The 21231-nt window shown below is 45.0% G+C and overlaps 2 protein-coding genes across 2 annotated transcripts in view; one reads left to right on the forward strand and one right to left on the reverse strand.

Moving 5' to 3' along the window:
* LOC146208374 (beta-1,3-galactosyltransferase 5-like) overlaps positions 1-2161 on the reverse strand; it is a 32126-nt gene extending 29965 nt beyond the window's left edge. The window contains exon 1 of the mRNA XM_084597166.1: positions 2000-2161. Coding sequence (XP_084453292.1) covers positions 2000-2161 — 162 coding nt within the window. The remainder of the gene's footprint in view (positions 1-1999) is intronic.
* The window catches only part of LOC146208373 (uncharacterized), a 157557-nt gene that overhangs the window by 129401 nt on the left and 6925 nt on the right, over positions 1-21231 (forward strand). The window lies entirely within an intron of this gene.

The raw sequence follows: 21231 nt of genomic DNA on the forward strand, positions 1-21231 counted from the left end.
TTCTTAACCTCATCCGCCCACCTAACGTTCTGCCGCCCCCTGCTATGCTTTCCTTGCCTTGGAATTCAGTTTGTTACCTTAAGCGACCATCGGTTATCCTCTCTTCGCACAAAATATCCTGCCCATGCCCATTTCTTCTCCTTAATTCCCACTAGAATGTCGGTAACTTGAGTTATTTCTCTGACCCACTCCGCACGCTTCCTATCTCTTAATGTTACCTCTACCATTTTTCGTTCCATAGCCGTCTTAGTTGTCCTCAATTTAAGTAGAACCTTCTTGGTTAGCCTCCACGTTTCAGATGAGTGCAAGTAAGATGCAATTGTTGTATAATTGTCTCTTGAGCGATACCGGTAAGCTGCTAGTCATAATCTGCGAGTGCTTGCCAAATGTGCTCCATCCCAATCTTATCCTTCTTGTTATACCCTTTTCATGGTCCGGATCAGCGGTTGATACCCGTCCTAAGTAGATATATTCACCTACTACTTCCAGTACTTCGCTACGTAATGTAAACTGCTGTTCTTTCCCGAGGCTGTTTAACATTACATTAGTCGTCTGAATATTGATTTTCAAGTCTACCTTTCTACGTTTTCTGTCTAGGTCATCAGTCATTATTCGCAGTTCATCCCCCGAGTTGCTTAGCAAGGCAATGTCATCAGCAAATCACAGATTACTGAGGTATTCTCCATCTACCCTTATCCCTAACTGCTCCTATTCCAAGTCTCTGAATACTTCCTCTAAGCAAGCTGTGAATAGTACTGGGGAGAGTGTGTTTCCTTGCCTAACACCTTTCTTTATAGGAATTGTGTTACTTTCTTTATGCAGAACTATGGTTGCTGTGCAGCCACTATATATATCTTCCAGCATTTTCACGTACGGCTCGTCTACACCCTGATTTCGCAATGCCTGCATCACCGCCAAGGTTTCAACTGAGCCAATTTTTTTTAATCAATGAATGCTATTTATAAGGGCTGGTTATATTCTGAGCATTTTTCTATCAGCTGGCTGATGGTATGGATATGATCGATAGTAGAGTACCGTTTCCGAAAACCTGCTTGATTCTTTGCTTGATTGCAGTTTAAGGTTGTCCTAATTCTATTCGCAATTACCTCAGTAAATACCTTATACGTAACAGACAGTAAGCAATTTGGTCTGTAATTTTTAGGGTCCTTAGAGTCCCCTTTCTTATGAATGAGAAGAATGTTTGCATTCTTCTATGGTGCCGGTACCGTCGATGACACCAGGCACTGCGTATGCAGGGTGGCCAGTTTTTCTAGAACGATATCCCCCCGTCCTTCAACAAATCTGTAGTTATCTGATCCTCTTCAGCTGATTTCCCTCGTCTAATAGTTTTTAATGGTTTCTTGTCCTCGTCCTTCGTCACTGGTGGAACGTCTGAATGTTTGTTCCTACCGCCAATCTCATTACGGTCCTGACTACTATGGCTACTGTAGAGATCTGTATAGAACTCCTCGGCTGTTTTGACTATCTCATCTATATTCATAATGACGTTCCCCGCTTTGTCCCTTACCGCATACATCTGGTGTTTGCCTATGCCCAATTTCTTCTTTACCGCTTTAAGGCGTCCCCCATTCTTTACAGCATACTCAATTTTCTCCATGTTATATTTCCTTATATCTTCCACCTCGCGCTTATTGATTAGCTTTGATATCTCGGCCAATTTTATCTGGTCTGTTGGATTGGAAGCTTTCATACTCTGGCGTTACATAATCAAATCTTTCATCTCCTTAGACAGCTTACCGGTATCCTCTATAACTATCCTACCGCCTACTTCTACAGCGCACTCGGTATTAATACCTCTGAAATCGTTGTTTATTGCATCTAGGGTAATGTCCCCATCCTCGATTAGAGCTGAATATCTATTCTGTAGCGAGATCCTGAACTCTTCTGTCCTCCCTCTCAACGTTAATTCGTTGATGGGTTTCTTTCTTACTAATCTGTTGCGTTCCTTCTTCAGTTTTAGGCTAATTCGGGGCCTCACCATCTTGTGGTCACTGCATGTGTTTAGTTTACCAAATTCTCCTTCAATGGTGACCATCACAATCGGTAGACAGACGCTCTGCTCCTCGGCCACTTGCTGTATCCGGGCGCATTCTCCCGCTAAGTCACTCAGTGATACCAAAGGCTGGTGGACAACGCCCATAATTGCTGCCGAATCCCGAAGTTCTCTGCATGTTTTACGTTTACCTTAATTTCTTGCATGTATGGCTCCAATAGTCGAAGGTTTTTGTCTGTTTCCCGTATGGTCGCCAACACAACTCTCTGTTTGCAGTACGTGGCGAGGTGCCCTTCCCTTTTGCAGTAATAGCATTTCAACGGTTTGCGTTTTTCAAAAGAACGTGTCGCATCGTTGTCGTATTTGGGAACATCATTAGCCCTCTGAGTCTCATTCTGCCCCTCCCTTACAGTTTCTTTTGTAAGAGACAAGTATTTACGAAACTCGCGACGCGTGAATGGCTTCCGTTCGTGGGGCCTCCTCGAAAAGCCATCTTTCCAGTCAGTTTTCTCTACGCGCACGGCCTTGTTATGCAAGCTTCGGCGGGCGTAATATTCTTCCGCTAACTCTGCTGCCTTGTTTAGCTTAACCTCCGTTAGCTTATCTAGCAACCAGAGCCTGACATCTTCATCAATGGAACAGCAAAATGGCTCTAATGCGATGCATTCCACGACCTTATCGCGATCGTCGTAAACCTCTTCGCTTTTGAGCCACTCAACTAGGCCGGCTTTCAGAAAGAATGCGAAGTCAGCATGCGACACCTTACCCTTATGAGCGTAACGGAACCTCTGCCGGAAGGCTACGGGAGACAATTTGTACGTTTGCAGTACTGCTTCTTTGACATCACTGTAGCTTTCGAAAGCCTCCTTAGACTGACACGTGATTACGTCATATGCCTCTCCGGGAAGCAAAGCCAACAAATTCTGTCCCCAGAGGGATGGCTCGATATCATTCCTTTCGCACGCATACTCAACTTTCACGAGGGATTTAGCCATAATCTTGCCAGTGGCAAAAGGCAGTAGCTGATCACGGGGTTTGAAACTGTTAGAAGCTAAGCTAGGTGCTGGCGAGCTTTTGTGGAGCTCCACTTCTTTCATTTTAAACTCCATCTGTATAAGCGCCTCTCGCTCCTGCATTCCTTCCTCGCGAAGTTCCCTCTCTTCCTCTTTCCCTTTCTCGCTGCGTTTCTTCTCCTCCTCCCGCTCACGACGTTCCTTCTCTTCCTCCAGTTTATGGCGCTCACTGATATCAGCCCACGCCTCTACGGCTTCCTCAACCGTCACGTCCTTAGTCTGCATGATCTCAAGGATCGCCTTCTTTCTTTTCGTTGAGCCTAAATCGATGCCAAACTCCTCATAAATTTGGAGAAGTTCTTTGACCTTGTAACTCTCCATCATTTGCACTGGTCTCTTGTTGTTTGCCTTTTTGGAATAGTGTACTAGACGTTCGCTATCTCGCTCCTAGCAAGAGACGAGAGATGTGTTCTCACACTGACTGCCCTCTCAGAATCCCTTGGTTTTAAAAACACTTTTTGTAATCTTGAAACACGCAAGGGTAAAACAATGCTACGCTGAGCCATTCTTTAAGCTACGCTGTGTGTCAGAGAAAGTCTGGCGTTTGAGGGAAACTTCAGGTACTCACCGCGCCGAGGTGCCTGACGCCGGTCAATCCCACAGCTACCATCTAATATTGTGCCGGTGGGGTTATCACACAGTAGCCCACCGTTAACAGGGTTGTGCCAAGGAGTTGGTTGCGTGGCGCTTGTCACTCGTTTCGTGAACGAGGGCTGTCAGCTCCCTGGGTGGTAGCGATGAATCCGAGTCGGCGCTGGTAAGATGAAGAAAATGCTTTATACACTATTTACAGGCGTTTACATAACGAGATCGGCTCTGGGGCCGAAAGCTAACATAGCCATATATGACTGTTCTCACGCAGCAACGGCCGAAGAGATTCCGCCGCGTCCGCTCTCTCAGGGGGCGAACTGCTCCCGATGGACGCTAGTGACGAACTCACACTCGGAGTCTCGAGCCGAAGCACTTGAGGCTTCGTAAACCGAGAAACCGTTGACGCTCAAATGATCCATTCCGACGGCAGCACTTTCGCAGGGCCAATGGGAGAGCTTGCTGCGCTTTTGCTTTAAATATGCCGCGGGGCGAGAAGGGGTCCACAGCTAGGACCACGGCGCCGAGCTGTCTGGATGCTCAACTCATGCTCAAACACGTCGCTTCTCTCCCATTGGCACGGCTCGCCTCCAGTGCACCGATGCTTTGCACAGAAGTATCTGTATTGTGTGAAGGAGGCGTTTGCCGGTGAAGTTTACGTCCGGCTGAATTTCTGGGCGGCTTTGGCCGGGCACAACAGTACGCAGTGCCTCGTCACCCAGTGCGTAGCGGAATCTACATGAAAGGAAATCCCAAAGCCATGAAATATTCCAACGAAATCAACTTACCATCAGTCGCTTACATTATCTTAGCTGAGGTAATCCCTAGTCAACAACCGTAGACTTAAATAAGCCAAAGAGACAGAAAGGCTTGTGTAAAACCTGCTATATAGAACTAGTGTTACCACTATCAGCAAATGCACAGAATACAACCAGACCTTATACAAAGCCTTCATTTATTATGAAAAATTATTTGACTCGAACCAAACCACACCAGTCATCCAGGTTCTGCAGAACGTGGATGCAGATGTGGCATGTGTGAAATTACTGAAGGATACCACAAGACGGCGCACAGCAAACGTATTCTTTCGTTCTTTCGTAAATACGTAGCACTATCCCAGCAAGGAAGGGTATTAAAAAGGAAGACACGATATTTCCAGTGCTGCTCACCGCTTGCTTAAATAGTGTATTCACAACTTTATTGGGAGGTCTGTGGGGAAACAGTTTTGAATAATACCTAAGTAATCTCCTATTCGCTGATGACATTGCCTTGGTACATACATAACACAGGGGACGAATAGTAGGGTGTGATCATCGATGCAGACAGGCTTCTAGAATAGAACAGTGACTTTTAAAATCAGTATCCAGAAAAATTAGTTAATGGTACACAAACTCCGACGAGTTGAGCAGTAGCATAGGGTAGCGAGGCGCTGGAAGTAGTAAGGGGTTACCTCTTTTTGGGCGAGGTAGCTGAATTTCAGATCTGGAACACGGCAGTGAGATTAGTCGAAGAATAAGATGGGGTGGAGGGTAACGTCCTGGTATTACTGATGATTACCCAGTATCCCTCAAAATAAAAGCATATGCCACAATGAAGGAATGAAGCCACAATGAAGGAATGTATCACTTGTACCCTAATGGAATGTACCCTAATGAAAACATTTCAAACATTTTGATGTGAAAGCTTTACCAACCCAATTGCGCACAATCTACCTCGCCCTATTGTTGGCGTAGCCAGCACTTGATGGTACCCATAAAGACTGTGTCTAGTGGGACGCCTGAAAATGTAACTTAGAAAAGACATCTGTCGGCATTGGGACGCCCTCCATGCGCCAGACAAACCATCAGCCTAGTCTACAAAGAATAGCATGTTTAGTATATATATACAATAGCAACTACGTACAGTAACGCGATCCCTGGCTGCCCTTTGCACAAACTGAAAGGGCAGCCAGTGATTGCGTTAATCTATGTATATTGTAGAAACAGGCAGCGCAAAGAAACGGGCACACAAGAGAAGACACGTAGACGACAGGACAAGCACTAAATAAACATCTCTTGTTCTGTCTTCTATTTGCCTTCTATTTATTCCGCTTTTCTTTGGCGCTACCCCTTTCTACGATGAATCATCGACTAACCCGAACGAAGTTATTAGGCTGTACGTGCGTTTTGGATGTGTATTAGTGTTGCAGTAACAATATAAAATTAACGAGCGTAAAGCTAGATCCGCTTAAACTATTTAAGACGTGCAAAAGCAGTATTTGAGATGATTTGGCATAGGTTTATTTCGCGGTGTGGCATTGAACGACATGCACAGACTATGGGAAATGTTTGTTTTTGTATTGGGGTCAAGAAAGGAGCAGTATCTGTCTGTCTTCTTGGTTGGCACCGACATCAACAATTACCGGCTACAACTGCAGGCACATATATCGTCGTTTCGAATCCCTAGGAGTAACTAGCTTCCAACTTGAGTAGCAGATTGTTGCTAAATTAGCAGCATAATGATATGACACCACCCTAAACGCAGCACAATGAACTGTTAGATCATGATTATTTTACAACATTACGCTATGTATTTCTTGCAACCTACGGGTTACACTTCTGTGCATACCAATCGTGAACCAAGTAAGGCTTTCGCCTTCAAGATGGCCGTGAAAGAGGGAGCTTGGTGGCAGCGCCGATGAAATTATTGATAATGACAGGTGTCGTCGGCACACCGAAGGATGGCGTGAAATAAACGCAGCTGAAATCTCGATTGCGCTAAGACTACGTCACGCTGCCAGAACTTGCTGCTGAAATACTTGTCGCCTTACAGCATGAGGTCCAAATATCGCCGGTTGGTGTGCCGCAAACCGAAAAACGTTAAGAAGTAAATTGAATGAGTTCTGAGCTATGCGCGATCGTGAGGAAACAATCGAATATATAAAGAATAAACTGCCATAAGGGTTTATATTAAAATAAAAAATTCAGAACTGAAGTACCGCGTCTTGTGTAAGACCTCTGACAGCAAAAACTGAACAGCAGTGATCGTGCGGTATCAAAAGATGGTTCCCTGTTTGTCAAGAAGAAAACATTCGTTTCCTTTCAGAATGGTTACGCTAGGGGGCAGAATTTTACTTTTAAATTTTTTTATCATGTGCTGTACTAAATATCGTTTTAATACGTAGATATAAAGCGCCAAAGGAATATCTCCAACAAAGGTATCGTCATCGCCAAAAGTAACCAGGCTGCATGTTTTGCTTCTCGCCTGTATTGTAAAGCCAACATAGATACGCAGAGGATCACAACCTTTTAGAGAGGACAAGAGCTCTGCATTTACTTTGCACGGATTCACCGCTTCAGAAGTTGTAGGAATTATCTGCTACCCGACTGAGAAGTGGAACACGCAGCCTCATTACTTTTGGCAAATATGGCACGAGGAGCTGATTGGTTAACGAAACGGCTAATATCTCCTCAGAGGTATCCCTCTGTCACGAAATCGGCGCCCATTTTCATCAAGCCGGTACGGCGCGAGGCCCGCACGGCGTCGCGTGGAAGGCATGGAGAGCAAAGCCCCCTTCCCCGCGCGGGAGAGCGCGTAGCTTTGTACGCGTTGTTGTCACCCTCTTTCCCTTTGCCCGGGGAAGACGGTGGTTCATCGGCCTGGAATGCGCCAGAAAAATCGAGCATCTTCTATGGGACCTGGCCAATGACGACGCGCGGCTCGACGGGAGGAGAAGAGGGAGCTATAACCAGCGAAGCTATGTGTGTGTGCGCGCTAGCTTTGGCGCGTGTTAACAAACAGACGCGGCGCGCCCTATTTAAAGCGACCGCGCCGCTTGTTGAGTCAGCCAGTCAGTCAGTTCGTCAAGTGTTTTGCGACGTGCTCGCCTGTGTTTCGACTGGACTCCCGGGGATCACCCGCTGCTGGTAAGCCCACGGACTTTCAAGGGAGCGGCGCTCGTCTCGTATGGCGGCCACATTGTGACTCTTGAGGCGTCGGACTGCAACAGTGCCCGGTGAACAATTTGGTGTTTTTTTATGTACTCTCTCGTGTTCCATCTCTTGTAAAGCCTCTATGTTATTGGATACCTGTGTAGTTGCATGCTTAGCGTTTGTATTCTGTGAACCTCTCGTCTGTTGTATTTCAAGTGATCTTGTGTATTCCTTTGTATCGTCTCTTGCTGTGCATAAATTCTGTTTTGTTTGTTACTTCTGACTCCGATCCTTTCTCTGGTTTGAACCGGCGACCGCTGGGCACCAAACGACCACCCCCTTCTGTCACTACAAGGTAGCTGAATTCCGGCTGAGCTTGCCACGCAGGTCGAGGGCATCTCCTTTGCGACCGGAACAGCTACCCCCACTCACTCTAAGGGTGTCTGGGAGTGTGCGCAACGTTAAGGGCGCATCGTTAATAATTATTAACGGGTGACACCCTCATAAAAATTTAAATTCGTTGCGAATACTGAATTCCATCGCATGAAGTAATTTTACTCAGGGAAAATAAACGATGCGTGCATTGGCTTCAGCCGGAGGCTGGTAAGGTGAATATAGTGGCAGTAACTGCAGTAAGGCAAAGCACCCTTCCAGGATAATATAAAGACGACACACTCCTTTGCAGTCGGATATCACGACGCCGTCGTACCCTGACTGAAAGGGAGAAAGAGTTGCACGTATGTGCTGCATACTTCGTTGTCATGCTCATTGCAGCAGTGGGAAGGTCAATAATTGCCTGGGCCAAGCAGGGTGGCGCGTACTGCATAAACCTACGCCTTGTCGCGCCATCAGGTTTGGTCCAATGTGAGGCAAGTGTGGTTTCCGTTCTCTTTAAGTAGCGCGTTCATTCAATAAAAAAAAAAAAAGAAAACTCTTCAAAAACTATGCCCGCTCTTCCTGTATGTAGAGCACACAGCAGCAACGAGCATCCGCCCTTTGGTTGACCGGGGAACAGCGAGAGGAGATAATGTGCACAAAGCACACCATCTCGCCTTGTCCGCCATACACGGCGGCCGAGCGTACAGCCGAGCCGCATTTGTAAGGGAGAGGGAAGGGGGGGGGGGGGGGGGGGGGGGGAATATAAGGCGCGCTTCCTCATAGAACAGGCGCAGACATTCGCCATGAAAGAAGAAGCAACAGTCGGACGGCGCAGAAACACCGATCCAGAAGTATTAGCTTGGGAGTTAGCTAAAAAGCAGCGAAGATATGAAACGTGCAAGGCTAGGCTAGCGGCTTTTCGCTTCGAGATATCCATGCTTAACCTTCGCTAAGCCACAGCTAATATTTTAGTATTCGCGTACGTGAGCGTATCGCATGCCGCATAAGGCTCCAATGAATCCCCGCGTTAGAAAAAAGTATCACGTCATCCATTTCGAACTCGGCTACATCAAGAAACAAAACCCATTGAGGCATGTTATCGTACATTACCCTACCGCGGTAGCTCAGTGGTTAGTTAGCGTGGCTACTGAACCTTAGGGAGCGGGATCCTATCCCAATAGCGGCCGCAGCTTTCTTATGAAGGAAAGAAGCAAGTCAGCGTTGTACTTTGCGATATGAATGCACGTGACTGAATGCCATCATAGCAAAAAATGGAGTAGCTGTTCGAGAACACAAACTTAAAACTAAGTTTGAAGCTCTAGCGGTGATCTTACAGGCTTTTAAAACAATAACTGTGTGCTGCATATACTTACGGCCACACCTTAAATTTAGTATTCATGAATTATATCTTTTAAAGGAGCTTCCAGAGCCATTTTTATTAGTAAAAGATTTTAATGCATATTCCATCCTTTATACTGTGTAATAATATCTGTCTCCTTAACACCGCGCAACCAACCTACTGTTCATCTAGTTCAGGAAAACTGAGCTGTATTGACTTATCTCTCAGCTCACCCTCTATTTTTACAGATCTTAAATGGGACGTTTTAGCTAACCCATACAGAAGGGATCACTTACCTGTACTAATCAGCTCAACATCTTCACCACAAATCATCCCATCCAAGCCGCGACGCTGGAAGCTGCATTTAGCCGATTGGGCACTGTTCCGAGAGATGGCCAGCCTAGAAACAATTACTACAGATAAATATATTATAGATTAATTAAATGATGCTTACACAAATTGCATCCTTACAGCAGCCCACATAGGAATTCCTCAGTCCTCTGGAGTGGGGAAACAAAATCCCAAAATATGGTGTTCAAAAGAATATAAAGAAACAAAAAAGGAACAAAACTAAGCATGGGGAACATTTCGCAGGTACTCAACACAAGACAATTTCGTAAAGCTTAAAAAAGCAAGAGGCAAAGCCCGACACATCCGCCGCAGCGCCGAAACACCCTCCTGGCAGAATTATGTAACATCAATAAACAGCTCAACAACATGAAAACAAATGTGGGAACAGGTTCGAAAGCTAAATGGCAGTTGCTCTCGCCCCACCGGGGTGGTGCAGTGGTAAGACGCCCGACTACTGTGCCGGAGTTCCCGGGTTCGAACCCGACCGCGGCGGCTGCGTTTCGATGGAGGCGAAACAAAGAGGCGTCGTGTGCTGTGCGATGTCAGCGCAAGTTAAAGATCCCCAGGTGGTCGAAATTACTCCGTAGCCCTCCACTACGGCTCCTCTTTCTCTCTTTTCACTTTCATTCCCACCTTCCTCCCTTCCCTTTCGGCGCGGTTCGGGTGTCCACAGAGCAACTGTGACAGTTACTGCGCCTTTCCCTTCCTGTGAACCAATTTAACTTAACTTTAGTTGCTCTCATTTCACCATTCCCCTTCTAACAGCCTCCAAAGTACAGACATGAATACAAGAACAGGCCGACATTTTAGGTGAATATTTTTCTGCACTTTCCCTTTCATCACACTGACCAAATTCACTATGGATTACATTTTTATGGATTCAGTACAGGATGCATCCGTTGTGTTCCGTTCAGTCGTTCAGTCGTTTCCGACTCTTCATGACCCTATGGACAATGTCACGCCACGCTTTCCGGTCTCTCACTATCTTCCTAACATCACAGAACTTCATCTGCAGCGCCTCGAGGATGCCACCAACCCATTGCGTTCGCCGCCTACCCCTTCTCCAGCCACCCTCAACTTTTCCCAACATCAAATCTTTCTCCAGCCACTCCTCACTTCTCATCAGATGACCAAAGTAGCTGAGCTTTAACTTTAGAATTTGACCCTCCAATGAGCAGTCAGTGTTTGTGGTCGACAATATCGAGTGATTTGATCTTCTGGCAGTCCAAGGAACTCTCAAGAGTCTCCGCCAGCACCACAATTCAAACGCGTCAATTCTGCGGCGGTCAGCCTTCTTCACAGTCCAACTCTCGCATCCATACATCACAACTGGAAAGACCATAGCATGACTAATACGGATCTTGGTTGGCAGTATAAAGTATCTGCTCTTTATTAGGCGGTCTAGGCTAGCCATGGCTCTCTTTCCTAGAAGCAGGCGTCTCCTAATTTCATGGCTACAGTCTCCTTCCTAGGTAATCTTGAAAAAATTTGTCATAGCTTCCTTTTCTTGTCCCTTGATCATCCAGGACTTGATAGGGCAAGACGCCATGATCTTTGTCTTTTTAATGTTCAGTGTAAGCACAAACTTTTCACTGTCTTTTTGTTTTCGCATCAAAAGTTTCTTGAGTTCCACTGGTATCATCCGCATATCTAAGGCTGTTGATACGTTTCCCAGCAGTCTTCCCACCTGCTGAAGACTCGTCCAGACCGGCCTTACTCATGATCCACTCACCATATAGGTTAAATAGGCAGGGCGACAGTATGCAGCCTTTTCTCACTCTTTTCTCAATCGGAAACCAGTCATTAAGACCATGCCCAGTTCTGACTGTGGCCTCTTGCCCTTCATACAGAGGAGACAGATGAGGTGAATTGGAACTCCCATCTCTTGGAGAGCATGCCGCAATCTGCTGTGATCTAAGCAGTCAAACACTTTCGGGTAATCAATAAAGCAGAAGTAAATATAGGCTTCTGGAAATATCTTGCTTTTGCCATGATCCAGCGAAGGTTGGCAATCTGGTTTCTAGTTCCTCTGCTCTTGCTAAACCCCGCTTGCACGTCCGAAATCTCCCGATCCACATACTGCTGCAGCCTACCTTGGAAGATTTTCAACATCACCTTGCTAGGATGCGAAATAAGCGCGATCGTGCGGTAGTTGAAACAATCTTTGGCACTGCCTTTGTATGGAATGGACATGTAAACTGACCTCCTCCAATCCTGTGGCCACTGCAGGGTTGTCAACATTTGCTGACATAATGTATACAGAACGTTAACAGCGTCGTCATGGTAGAGCTTTTGAAGCAACTCAGCTGGAATGCCATCAATTCCGCTAGCTTTGTTCTTAGCAAGGTTGGCTGAGGTACATTAAACTTCACTCTTCAGGATGGAATAGTTTAATTACACTACAAGAAATAAAAAATGTCCTAGCTGCTGGTAAACAGACTGCACCTGGTCCTGACCAAATTCACTATGATATGCTCGCCCACCTATCCGAGCCTGCAATATAGGCACTATTAAAATTTTTAAACAAAATTTGGGTCATAGAAAAATTGCCAGAGGCGTGGAAAACAGCTGTTGTCGTACCATTTTTGAAACCTGGAAAGGAGCCATTATCTCCTGGTGGTTAGAGGCCCACTGCTGTCACCAGCGTTTTAGCAAAATCATCTGAAAATAATTTAAACATCGGACTAATTTTTATTTTAGAATCTCACGTACCTTTAAATACTCACCAGTGTGGTTTTAAAAAGGATGCTCAACAACTGACCATCTCGTGCGTCTCGAAAACACCATCAGAGAGGCTTTTATACACCGACATCATTGTCTTGTCGTTTTCTTTGACCTTGAGAAGGCATATGACACAACTTGGAGGTTTGGGATATTGCGCGACCTGGCAGATTTAGGCATACGTGGCAGAATTTAAAGGTTTTAAGTGACTTTCTGTCACATCGTTCTTTTCAAGTACGTCTTGGTACCACCTATTCAAGAACCTTCCTGAAGGAGAATGGTGTACCCCAAGGGTGCATTTTAAGCACAACACTTGTTGTTGTAAAAATGAATACGATTAGCAAAGTAGTGCCAAATTCCATAATGTATTGACTCTAAGTGGACGGCCTTCAAATCGCCTACACATCGTGCCACATGTCCAAATGCGAGTGACAGGTCCAATTAACAATAAATAAGCTAACGAAAAGAGCCAGTGATAACGGGTTTAATTTTTTTTCCTCAGAAAACAGTGGCAATTATGTTCGCGATTAAACGAGGCATACAGCCCAACCCTGCCTTTCACCTAAATGACATCAAATTGCCCGTAAACAACAACCCCAAATTCTTAGGCTTTACGTTTCACAAAAAACTCACTTTTCTCCCCCACTTACAAGGACTAAAAAAGAAAGCCTCCAAATCCCTAAACATCCTGAAGATACTTTCACGTAAACATTGGGGATCGGATAGGGTATGCCATGCCTTTTGCATTATATATCGCTCGGTTGTGCGCTCCTGCTTGGACAATGGAAGCATAGTTTATGGATCAGCTAAGCAATCATATTTAAAGAAATTACACCCAGTGCATTACTTAGGCCTCCGCTTTACTTGTGGTGCAGACAGAACGTGTCCTGTGGATAGCCTCTATGTGGAAAAAAAAAACGAGCCTTCACTGAAAGATACACGAGCTTTACTTACATGAGCAAATGTCCTCAGAATAAAGTAACAAAAAAAAAAAAAACACCTGTGTTATTCAATAGTCACAGCGTGCCCCTCCAGAGTCATTTTCACAAATAGAACTCAGTCAATGAGGCCATTGATAAGGCGGTTCGAAGAGATATGTTGCAAACTCCATATTCGGTACACATTACCGGATATCGCTGAAAACAAGAGCCCTCTACCGCCATGGTAGAGTCTTCCTACAATCTGTGATCTCACTCTCGCACAGTTTCCAAAGACTAAACTCAGGAATTCCATTATTCGGGAATTCCTTAAACTTCAGGATGACTACATGAAGCTTCAAAGAGTTTTATACCGATGAATCGCAAGCAGCTGTGTACACGGGAAGTGCAGTTGTACGAGGAGATTCCAACAAAATAAGGCTTCCACACTGTGCATCTGTTTTCACCGCTGAATCCCACGCATTTCTGTTGCCGTACAGAGAATAATAAAAGAGAATGGTACAAAAATAATTATTTACACAAACTCCCTAGCCGTCCTCAGAGCTCTAAATGAAAGAAATACAGCCGCTCCGTTACTCGGAGACATAATACACAATATAGAAACAGCCATTGCGCGATGATAAAACATAAAATTCTGCTGTGTTCCGAGTCACTTGGGTAATAAAGGAAACGAGAGAGCAGACACGTGCTGCGAAAGCCCGTGACAAACAAATGAAGAGTTTAAACTACGCTACAAAGACTGTATGAAACTTGTACATCGCAAACAAAAAGAAAAATGGCAGTCTTTCAGGAATAGTAAAGTGGATAACAAACTGCACTTAGTAAAATCCATTTTGGGAGAATGAAGGTCGTGTATCAGGAACGTTTCAGAGAAGTAATAATATGCCGCCTCCGCTTTGGACACACACACCTGACGCATAATTTTCTGCTGACAAAAAAAGACAAACCTCCGTGCGAAGAATGTGGGCAACAACTAACTATGAACCATGTTTTATTCTCATGCACAAGTATCGAAACACTAAGAAAAAAGTCATCATCATCATAACCAGCCTGACTATACCCGCTGCAGGGCGAAGGCCTCTCCCATATTTCTCCACTTAACCCAGTCCTGTGCTAGCTGCATCCACTTGAGCCTTGCGAACTTATTAATCTCATCCACCCACCTAACTATCTGCTGCCCCTGCTACGGTTTCGTTCCCTTGGAATCCAGTTTGTTACCCAAAGCGACCATCGGTTATCCTCTCTTCGCACATGTCCTGCCCATGTGCATTTCTTCTTCTTAATTTCCACTAGAATGTCGGTAACTTGAGTTATTTCTCTGACCCACTCCGCACGCTTCCTACCTGGTAATGTTACCCCTACCATTTTTCGTTCCATAGCCCTCTTAGTAGTCCTCAATTTAAGTAGAACCCTCTTGGTTAGGCTCCACGTTTCAGTCCCATAGGTGAGTACAGGTAGCATGCAACTGTTGTATACTTTCCTCTTGAGCGATACCGGTAAGCTGCTAGTCATAACCTGCTAGTGCTTGCCAAATGTGCTCCACCCCAATTTTATCCTTTTTGATATTCCCTTTTCATGGTCCGGATCTGCGGTTAGTACCTGTCCTAAGTAGACATATTCGCCTACTACTTCCAGTACTTCGCTACCTAATGCAAAGTGCTGTTCCTTTTAGCCCATTTTACCCCATTTTACAAACACATTCCTTTTCACCGAAAACATTTTTTAGGCGAAGATGGAATTGCAGATTTGTCGGGTGTTTTCAGTTTTCTAAGGGAAGCAAATGTTTTACTCAAACTGTAGAATAAATCAAGTTTGCATCAGTAAACAAATTAAACCCTGATGCTTTTCACATCATTGCGTTAGCAGCTTATGCTTCATTAAAACCAACGCAACTCGTTTCCTAAAAGGAGTCTCTAAACAAACTAATTTAAACACACCCGCATTCCCCCTTCTTTCACAAAACGAATTAACCTTGCTCTTGGCGCATGATAGCCTTATTTGCTTATGCGCCAAAAAACTCAACCCAACGCAACACATATGTCCCCTCGTCTTCGAGAAAATCAGGAAGACATTACTGTTGTGTTGTGCACTGTCACAACAGTCTGCTCAGCACAAAGAACGAGGATCCGCCGGTGTTATTTTGCCGCATCGCGGGCAAGTGGTATGAGAAGCGTGAATAGCTGCATTCCGCTGGATCAACTATTTCCTTTCTGTAGTGTCAGTTTAATCCGTATCGCATAGCAGTACTAGTAATCTCAGTCGTGCCTCAGACTGACTCGATGCCTGGCTTTCTTAAACGAAAGTTTGCGTGCAGTAGCGAACATCGACTGGCTAGCACCTTTTCACGGGTTACAAGACAACGCGCTTTGCCGGCAATGGCAAATGAGCAACATAGCGAGACATGCAAATCTCTGGATGGAATTTGTTTTTTGCCCATTCTGGTTTAGCAGCTGAGGACCCCGACACACAGAATGTCAAACGGCACACTTTCGGCGCTTATGTGTATCGCTTTTCGTGTTTTTCGCCATGCTTTCCAATTCGCTAAGGCACTTGTCGACAGTTTTCGGCTGTATAGTTAGAGAGCGTAACATCACTGGAATTCTGGATTCGCCTGGTATGTTCACAAACAAAACGCTCGTAATTGCGCAAACTGTTGTACCATCTGCAGCTGCGAGGAGTTGGAAAATTACTGTTTGTCATCAAGTCAAGTTAAACTATATTTCGCAGTTTCAAAATACACTTCACTAAACGTACTTCTAGGCAAGCGCGCAGCAGTATTAGTGCGGAAAAAAAAGCTCGTGGATGTTTTACTCCTGCGAGATGTATTCGTGCGTATAACGTTTATTAGAAATCCACTCCGGGGGGCGCCATCGGCAATGTTGCGGCGCGCGCACACATGAACACGTGAACTAGAATGTAACAGCAAGTTGATCCACGTTTATATGCTCACGAGTCAAATGTAAATTCATGTAACTAAATCCGAAACTACATGAGCGAGAAATGTGGAGTTAGGCGATTAATCCCTATGCCCAGCATGCAAAAACTGAGGCAGCATCGTATGGGGAAGCCTGAACAGTTTGCACCGGCAGTGCGAGTCTGTTTATACTATCAAAAAAAATAGTGGTGGTTTAACTCTGATATAATGAAAGTAAAACCGCAGCAGGCACAGGACGGAGGGTGAAGACAACATAGGGCGGTACTGGCAACTGAAAGTTTTATTGAAAAAACAAGGGCTTTTAAAGACAGATGGCACGTGTGATCTTACAATAACTCTGGTCAACTCTAGTTTAATTGCGATACCAACGGCGGTAGCTTCTTTTCCCCGCTACATCATTGCCCTATCACTTCATTTCTTTTCACTTTATTACCTTAAAGACCCCACAATGGGGGTATTACATAAGGGGTGGGAGTAGAAACATTGATTGTATATGATTGCCTACATTATATTTGTGAAGTGCATATTCGAACTGTTAACAAAACTTGATGAGCAGGTGGTGGCATCAACATCGTAGGGAAGGCCATTCCACTATTTTGCAGTGCGAAGAAAGAATGATGAAGAAAAAGTGACTGTGCGGGCGCGCTGGCATGAAACTACTAGTGGATGGCCGGTGCGAAGAGATATTCGAGCTGGCGGTGTGATGTAAGGTGGTTGGCTAAGGGAGCTGCAAAACATCTTATGGAACAGATTAAGAGAAGCAATACGACGGCGATGGGCAAGAGTTGATAAACCTGATTGCCGTTTAAGTGACGATACACTGATGTCATACGAATAGGAAGAATGAATGAACCTCGTGGCGCAATTTTGGACAAATTCGAGTGAAGTGATGAGATATGCTTGTTGCGGGCTCCACATAATAGATGCGTATTCTAGTTTGGGTCGGATGAGCGATTGGTAGGCGAGAAGTTTATTACTTTGAGGGGCGTGCCGTTAATGGCGTTTCAAAAAACCCAATGATCGGTTAGCTGATGCGACGATGTTCGTTACATGTGAGCGCCAGGAGAGATCCTGGCACAAGGTGACGCCTAAGTACTTGTATGAACATACAGATTATAGTGGAATGTTAGCAACCGAGTAAGTGAAATGTGGGGGTTACGCCGGCGGTGAAAAGATACGAGTTTACATTTATTATGATTAAGTGACATTAGCCAGTCATCGCATCAGGCATGTATTGCGTTAATGTCGTTATGGAGCTGCGAATGGTCAGAGTGGTTAGAAATTGTGCGATAAATAACGCAGTCATCTGCAAACAAACAAACATTGCAAACCAGGTTTAAGGGTAAGTCGTTTATATAGATTAATAATAGGAGGGGAGCTAATACAGAACCTTGGGGTACGCCTGATGTTACTGGAAGAGGGTTAGAACTGTGTCCATTAAAGAGAACAAACTGGGAGCGGTTAGAAAGGAATTCTTCCATCCATAATAAGACGTTAGGATGCAGATTTAGCATGGTTAGTTTCAGCAGTAAACGCCCAGTGGGGAACTTTGTCAAATGCTTTAGCGAAGTCTAGAAAAATAGCGTCAGTTTGTAAGTTTAGGTCGAGGTTGGAGTGAACGTCATGAAGAAAGATGGTCATTTGAGTTTCACATGACAGACCCTTGCGAAACCCGTGCTGTGAGGGATGAAAGAAGTTGTTACTGTCAAGAAAGTTCATGATTTGAGAATAGATGACGTATTCCATAATTTTGCAAGGTATGCTGGTTAATGATATCGGACGGTAATTCAAAGGAGTATCTTTCTTGCCTGATTTATAGACGGGAATGACCTTCCCCTCTTTCCAGTCATCCGGAATGCATCCTGTAGAAAGTGACTGTGAAAACAATAAGTACATTGCAGAAATGCTGTTAGTATTGCGAAGTATTTTGTAGTTAATTTCGTTGACGCCGGCCGATGATGAAGTTTTAAGGTGTTCGATTAGCGAGGAAATGCCAGCTTCAGAAAACACGACAGCAGGCATGTTGGACTGTATATTGGCGGCTGAAGGCGCAGTTGGTGGGTGAATTTTATTAGTGAATACAGATGAAAAATCATTAAAAATGTCAGTGCGTTCGTTGTCATCTGCTTCTTCGCCAGACTCTTAATACGAGTGATGGTATGTGCCGGGTGCTCACTTATGACCTGCCAGAACTATCTGGGATCACAGCCTATCGGTGTAAGGTGCTGCGTTATTGGGAACACTTGAGCTAGTCCTTTAAGAGTATGACGCGAGGGGGTAAGCTACTAGCCTGCATGCAAATGAGAAGGGTCCAATGCTGCTGAACCAAATGTGGAGCGAAAGCATGAGCTACCGGTGATCGAGCGTTCTTCTTCTTCTTTTTCTTCTTCTTCTCCTTCTTCCTCCCCCTCTTTTTCTTCTCCTTCTTCCTTCCCCTCTTCTTTTACTTCTTCGCGGCTGTTCAAGGTCAACCGTGTCGACCGGCCATAAGCTACGCGACTGCTCGAAACCTTGCGCAGTATTGCTATCACAATAAAATGCTGAGAAATCTTGTACTGATCTCGGGATGTACGAGGTCGCTCACCTGTGACACCCACGTCGCTTTCACAGAAACATTGCGTACTTGCATGACTAGTTACATACTGTACACGTTAGAAAGCAGTATTTCCCGTCTTCTAAGGTTTCCGTGGTAAACATCTCGTTCAAGGCTTTGTAGTTATTTTTTTAACGCACTTTAGCCGGTACATTGCAAAATCAGGCACCTCAGCCGCCCACCTCCCCGTCATGAAATTGCCACCGAGAAGGGCGCTGACAGCTTAGTCTTCGAGCGCGGCCTCTCCCAGGTTGGGATACCTATAGAGGACACCACTAGCCACATACTATAACGGACAGCTGAGTGACTCCGGATGTGCATACATATGCGCACACTATGCGGATGTGCATAGTATGTGCATATGTGCGCGCACAGTTTGCTACCTGCGTTTAGCAAACTGGTGGCTTCCGTAGTGCGGTTCAAGATGAACGCGGAAGTGGTTACAATAAAAATGAAATGCCCTGATCTTGGAGAGTTAGTGCCTATTTAGGTCGACTGATTGAAAGCGTTTATTCTCGCATTGGTGCTTCAATAACTGGAAATTGTGACTATTCCTGCTGCTGATATCGAGGTTACGGATTCAGTTTACGACAATTAAAATAATTTGTCAATTCAGTGACGGCGTATGTATGAGGACAAACCAATTACTAAGGCGTTCTGAACGATGCCAGTGCAATTTGATGAGCCTCTGGTAGCTAAACCAAGCGCGCGTCTCGTGCACTGCGATTTCCGAGAATCATACAAGATTTCCTTTTTTTTTTCAGCAGTAATGTGTTATCTACGTTTGCCTGTAGCTTTTCCTGAGGTAAAAGCTCAAGCTTATATGAAATGGCGAAATCATCCAAAATGGTGCTTGTTTACCCATAAAATGTGACGCCCCAACTCGCCCATTGAGAACGCTCGTGAAGCAAAGGTTAACGAATTTATAAAGCACACTTTTTCACCACATCAGCACATGGCGCTGAACTCAGCACATCAATGCACTGTCTGATGTATCGCGGATATTGTGACCAAAGGATTTCGTTCATTAGGCCGGAATTTATTACTCGGAGTAATTGGGAAATAAGGTGTAAATTTCTTGAGGCTGAACCTTCCATTCCCAGCCAAAGCAGAATCGTGCTCATAAGCATAGAAGAAACGCTGTAGTACCTAAAATTAACCTCATCGCAGAAAGTCCCTGTGCTATGCGATGAGTTGGAAAAGGCTTCGTTGTCATATATGTATCACAAGAAATAAGTAGTGTAGATCCCCCCTCTGTGGTGGTGAAGTGGTTATGGCGCTCAAGTGCTGTGCCGTAGAACGAGGGATCTAATCTCTTAAGAAACGTTAGTATCACTCGTATCGAATTGTTCCATGAATATATGTATCTTCCCTTCGTTTTTATTCACATGTCATCGTCACAACACTTCGAGTGCATCACAGCATTTATTGGTTATCGGTTACTTGAGGTGTACAGCGCGGGAAGCTTAAAAAATATTCCGTCCTGTTCTCGATCTCGATCCATTCACTAGATCCATCAGACTGGAGAAACAATACGGTGCATTTTTGAGTCTAAAACTCAACATATCTGGGCGGAACGTTCCGAATGGAGAAACAGATGCCGCATAACGGCTAGCTTTTTCGCTAAGGGGTACGTGCCAATAGCCTCTCACTAGGTCTAGCGTAGAGATGTAATGTGCCTTCGACGCTGTCACCACCCTTTCTTCCAGGTTCGGTATTGGATATGTCTGATCTCGGGTTATCGCGTTCAGATGCCGATAATCGACGCATGGCCTCGGATCCTTTGCTGGAACCTTGACTAGTATTAGGGGCGATGTGTAGTCGCTCTCACTTGGTACTATAACCCCCAAGTCAACATGCGCTGGATGTCTTCAGCCATGATTTTCTTTTGCAGTACGAATCGAATCCTGCGATGTCAGCTCGATATAGGGCTCTACGACCGTTGTTTTTCCTGGACGGTTCAAAAAAACGCATTGAAATTCTGAAACGATTCCCTTTATATCTTACTTTTGGGTGGCGCCTAGACGTGCATCCAACATGAACTGATCCACGATTACCTCTAAACCACACTATTTCATGTCGGCCGTAGTCAGGATTTTCTCCCCTTCCTCATCGGCTGCCTTCAAAGTGAAGTTTACAATTGACTGACGCTGAATGTATGGTTCCATCAGGTTGCTGTGATAAATTTTGTTAGGCCGTCTTCCCAATTTCACTTCATAGTCAGTATCGGAAATCTTCGATACAGTCTTTGCGGGCCCTTCCCATTGAACTTCGAGCTTGTTTTTCTTTGATGGCCGAAGAAGCATCACTTGGCTGCCAACTTCGAAGGTGTGTTTTTTTGCTGACTTGTCGCAGTACTCTTTCGACAAGATTTTCGCCGCCTTGATATG

Source organism: Amblyomma maculatum, chromosome 1, assembly GCF_055883805.1.
Source record: "Amblyomma maculatum isolate TAMU_Amacu chromosome 1, ASM5588380v1, whole genome shotgun sequence".
Classification (NCBI taxonomy): Eukaryota; Metazoa; Arthropoda; class Arachnida; order Ixodida; family Ixodidae; genus Amblyomma; species Amblyomma maculatum.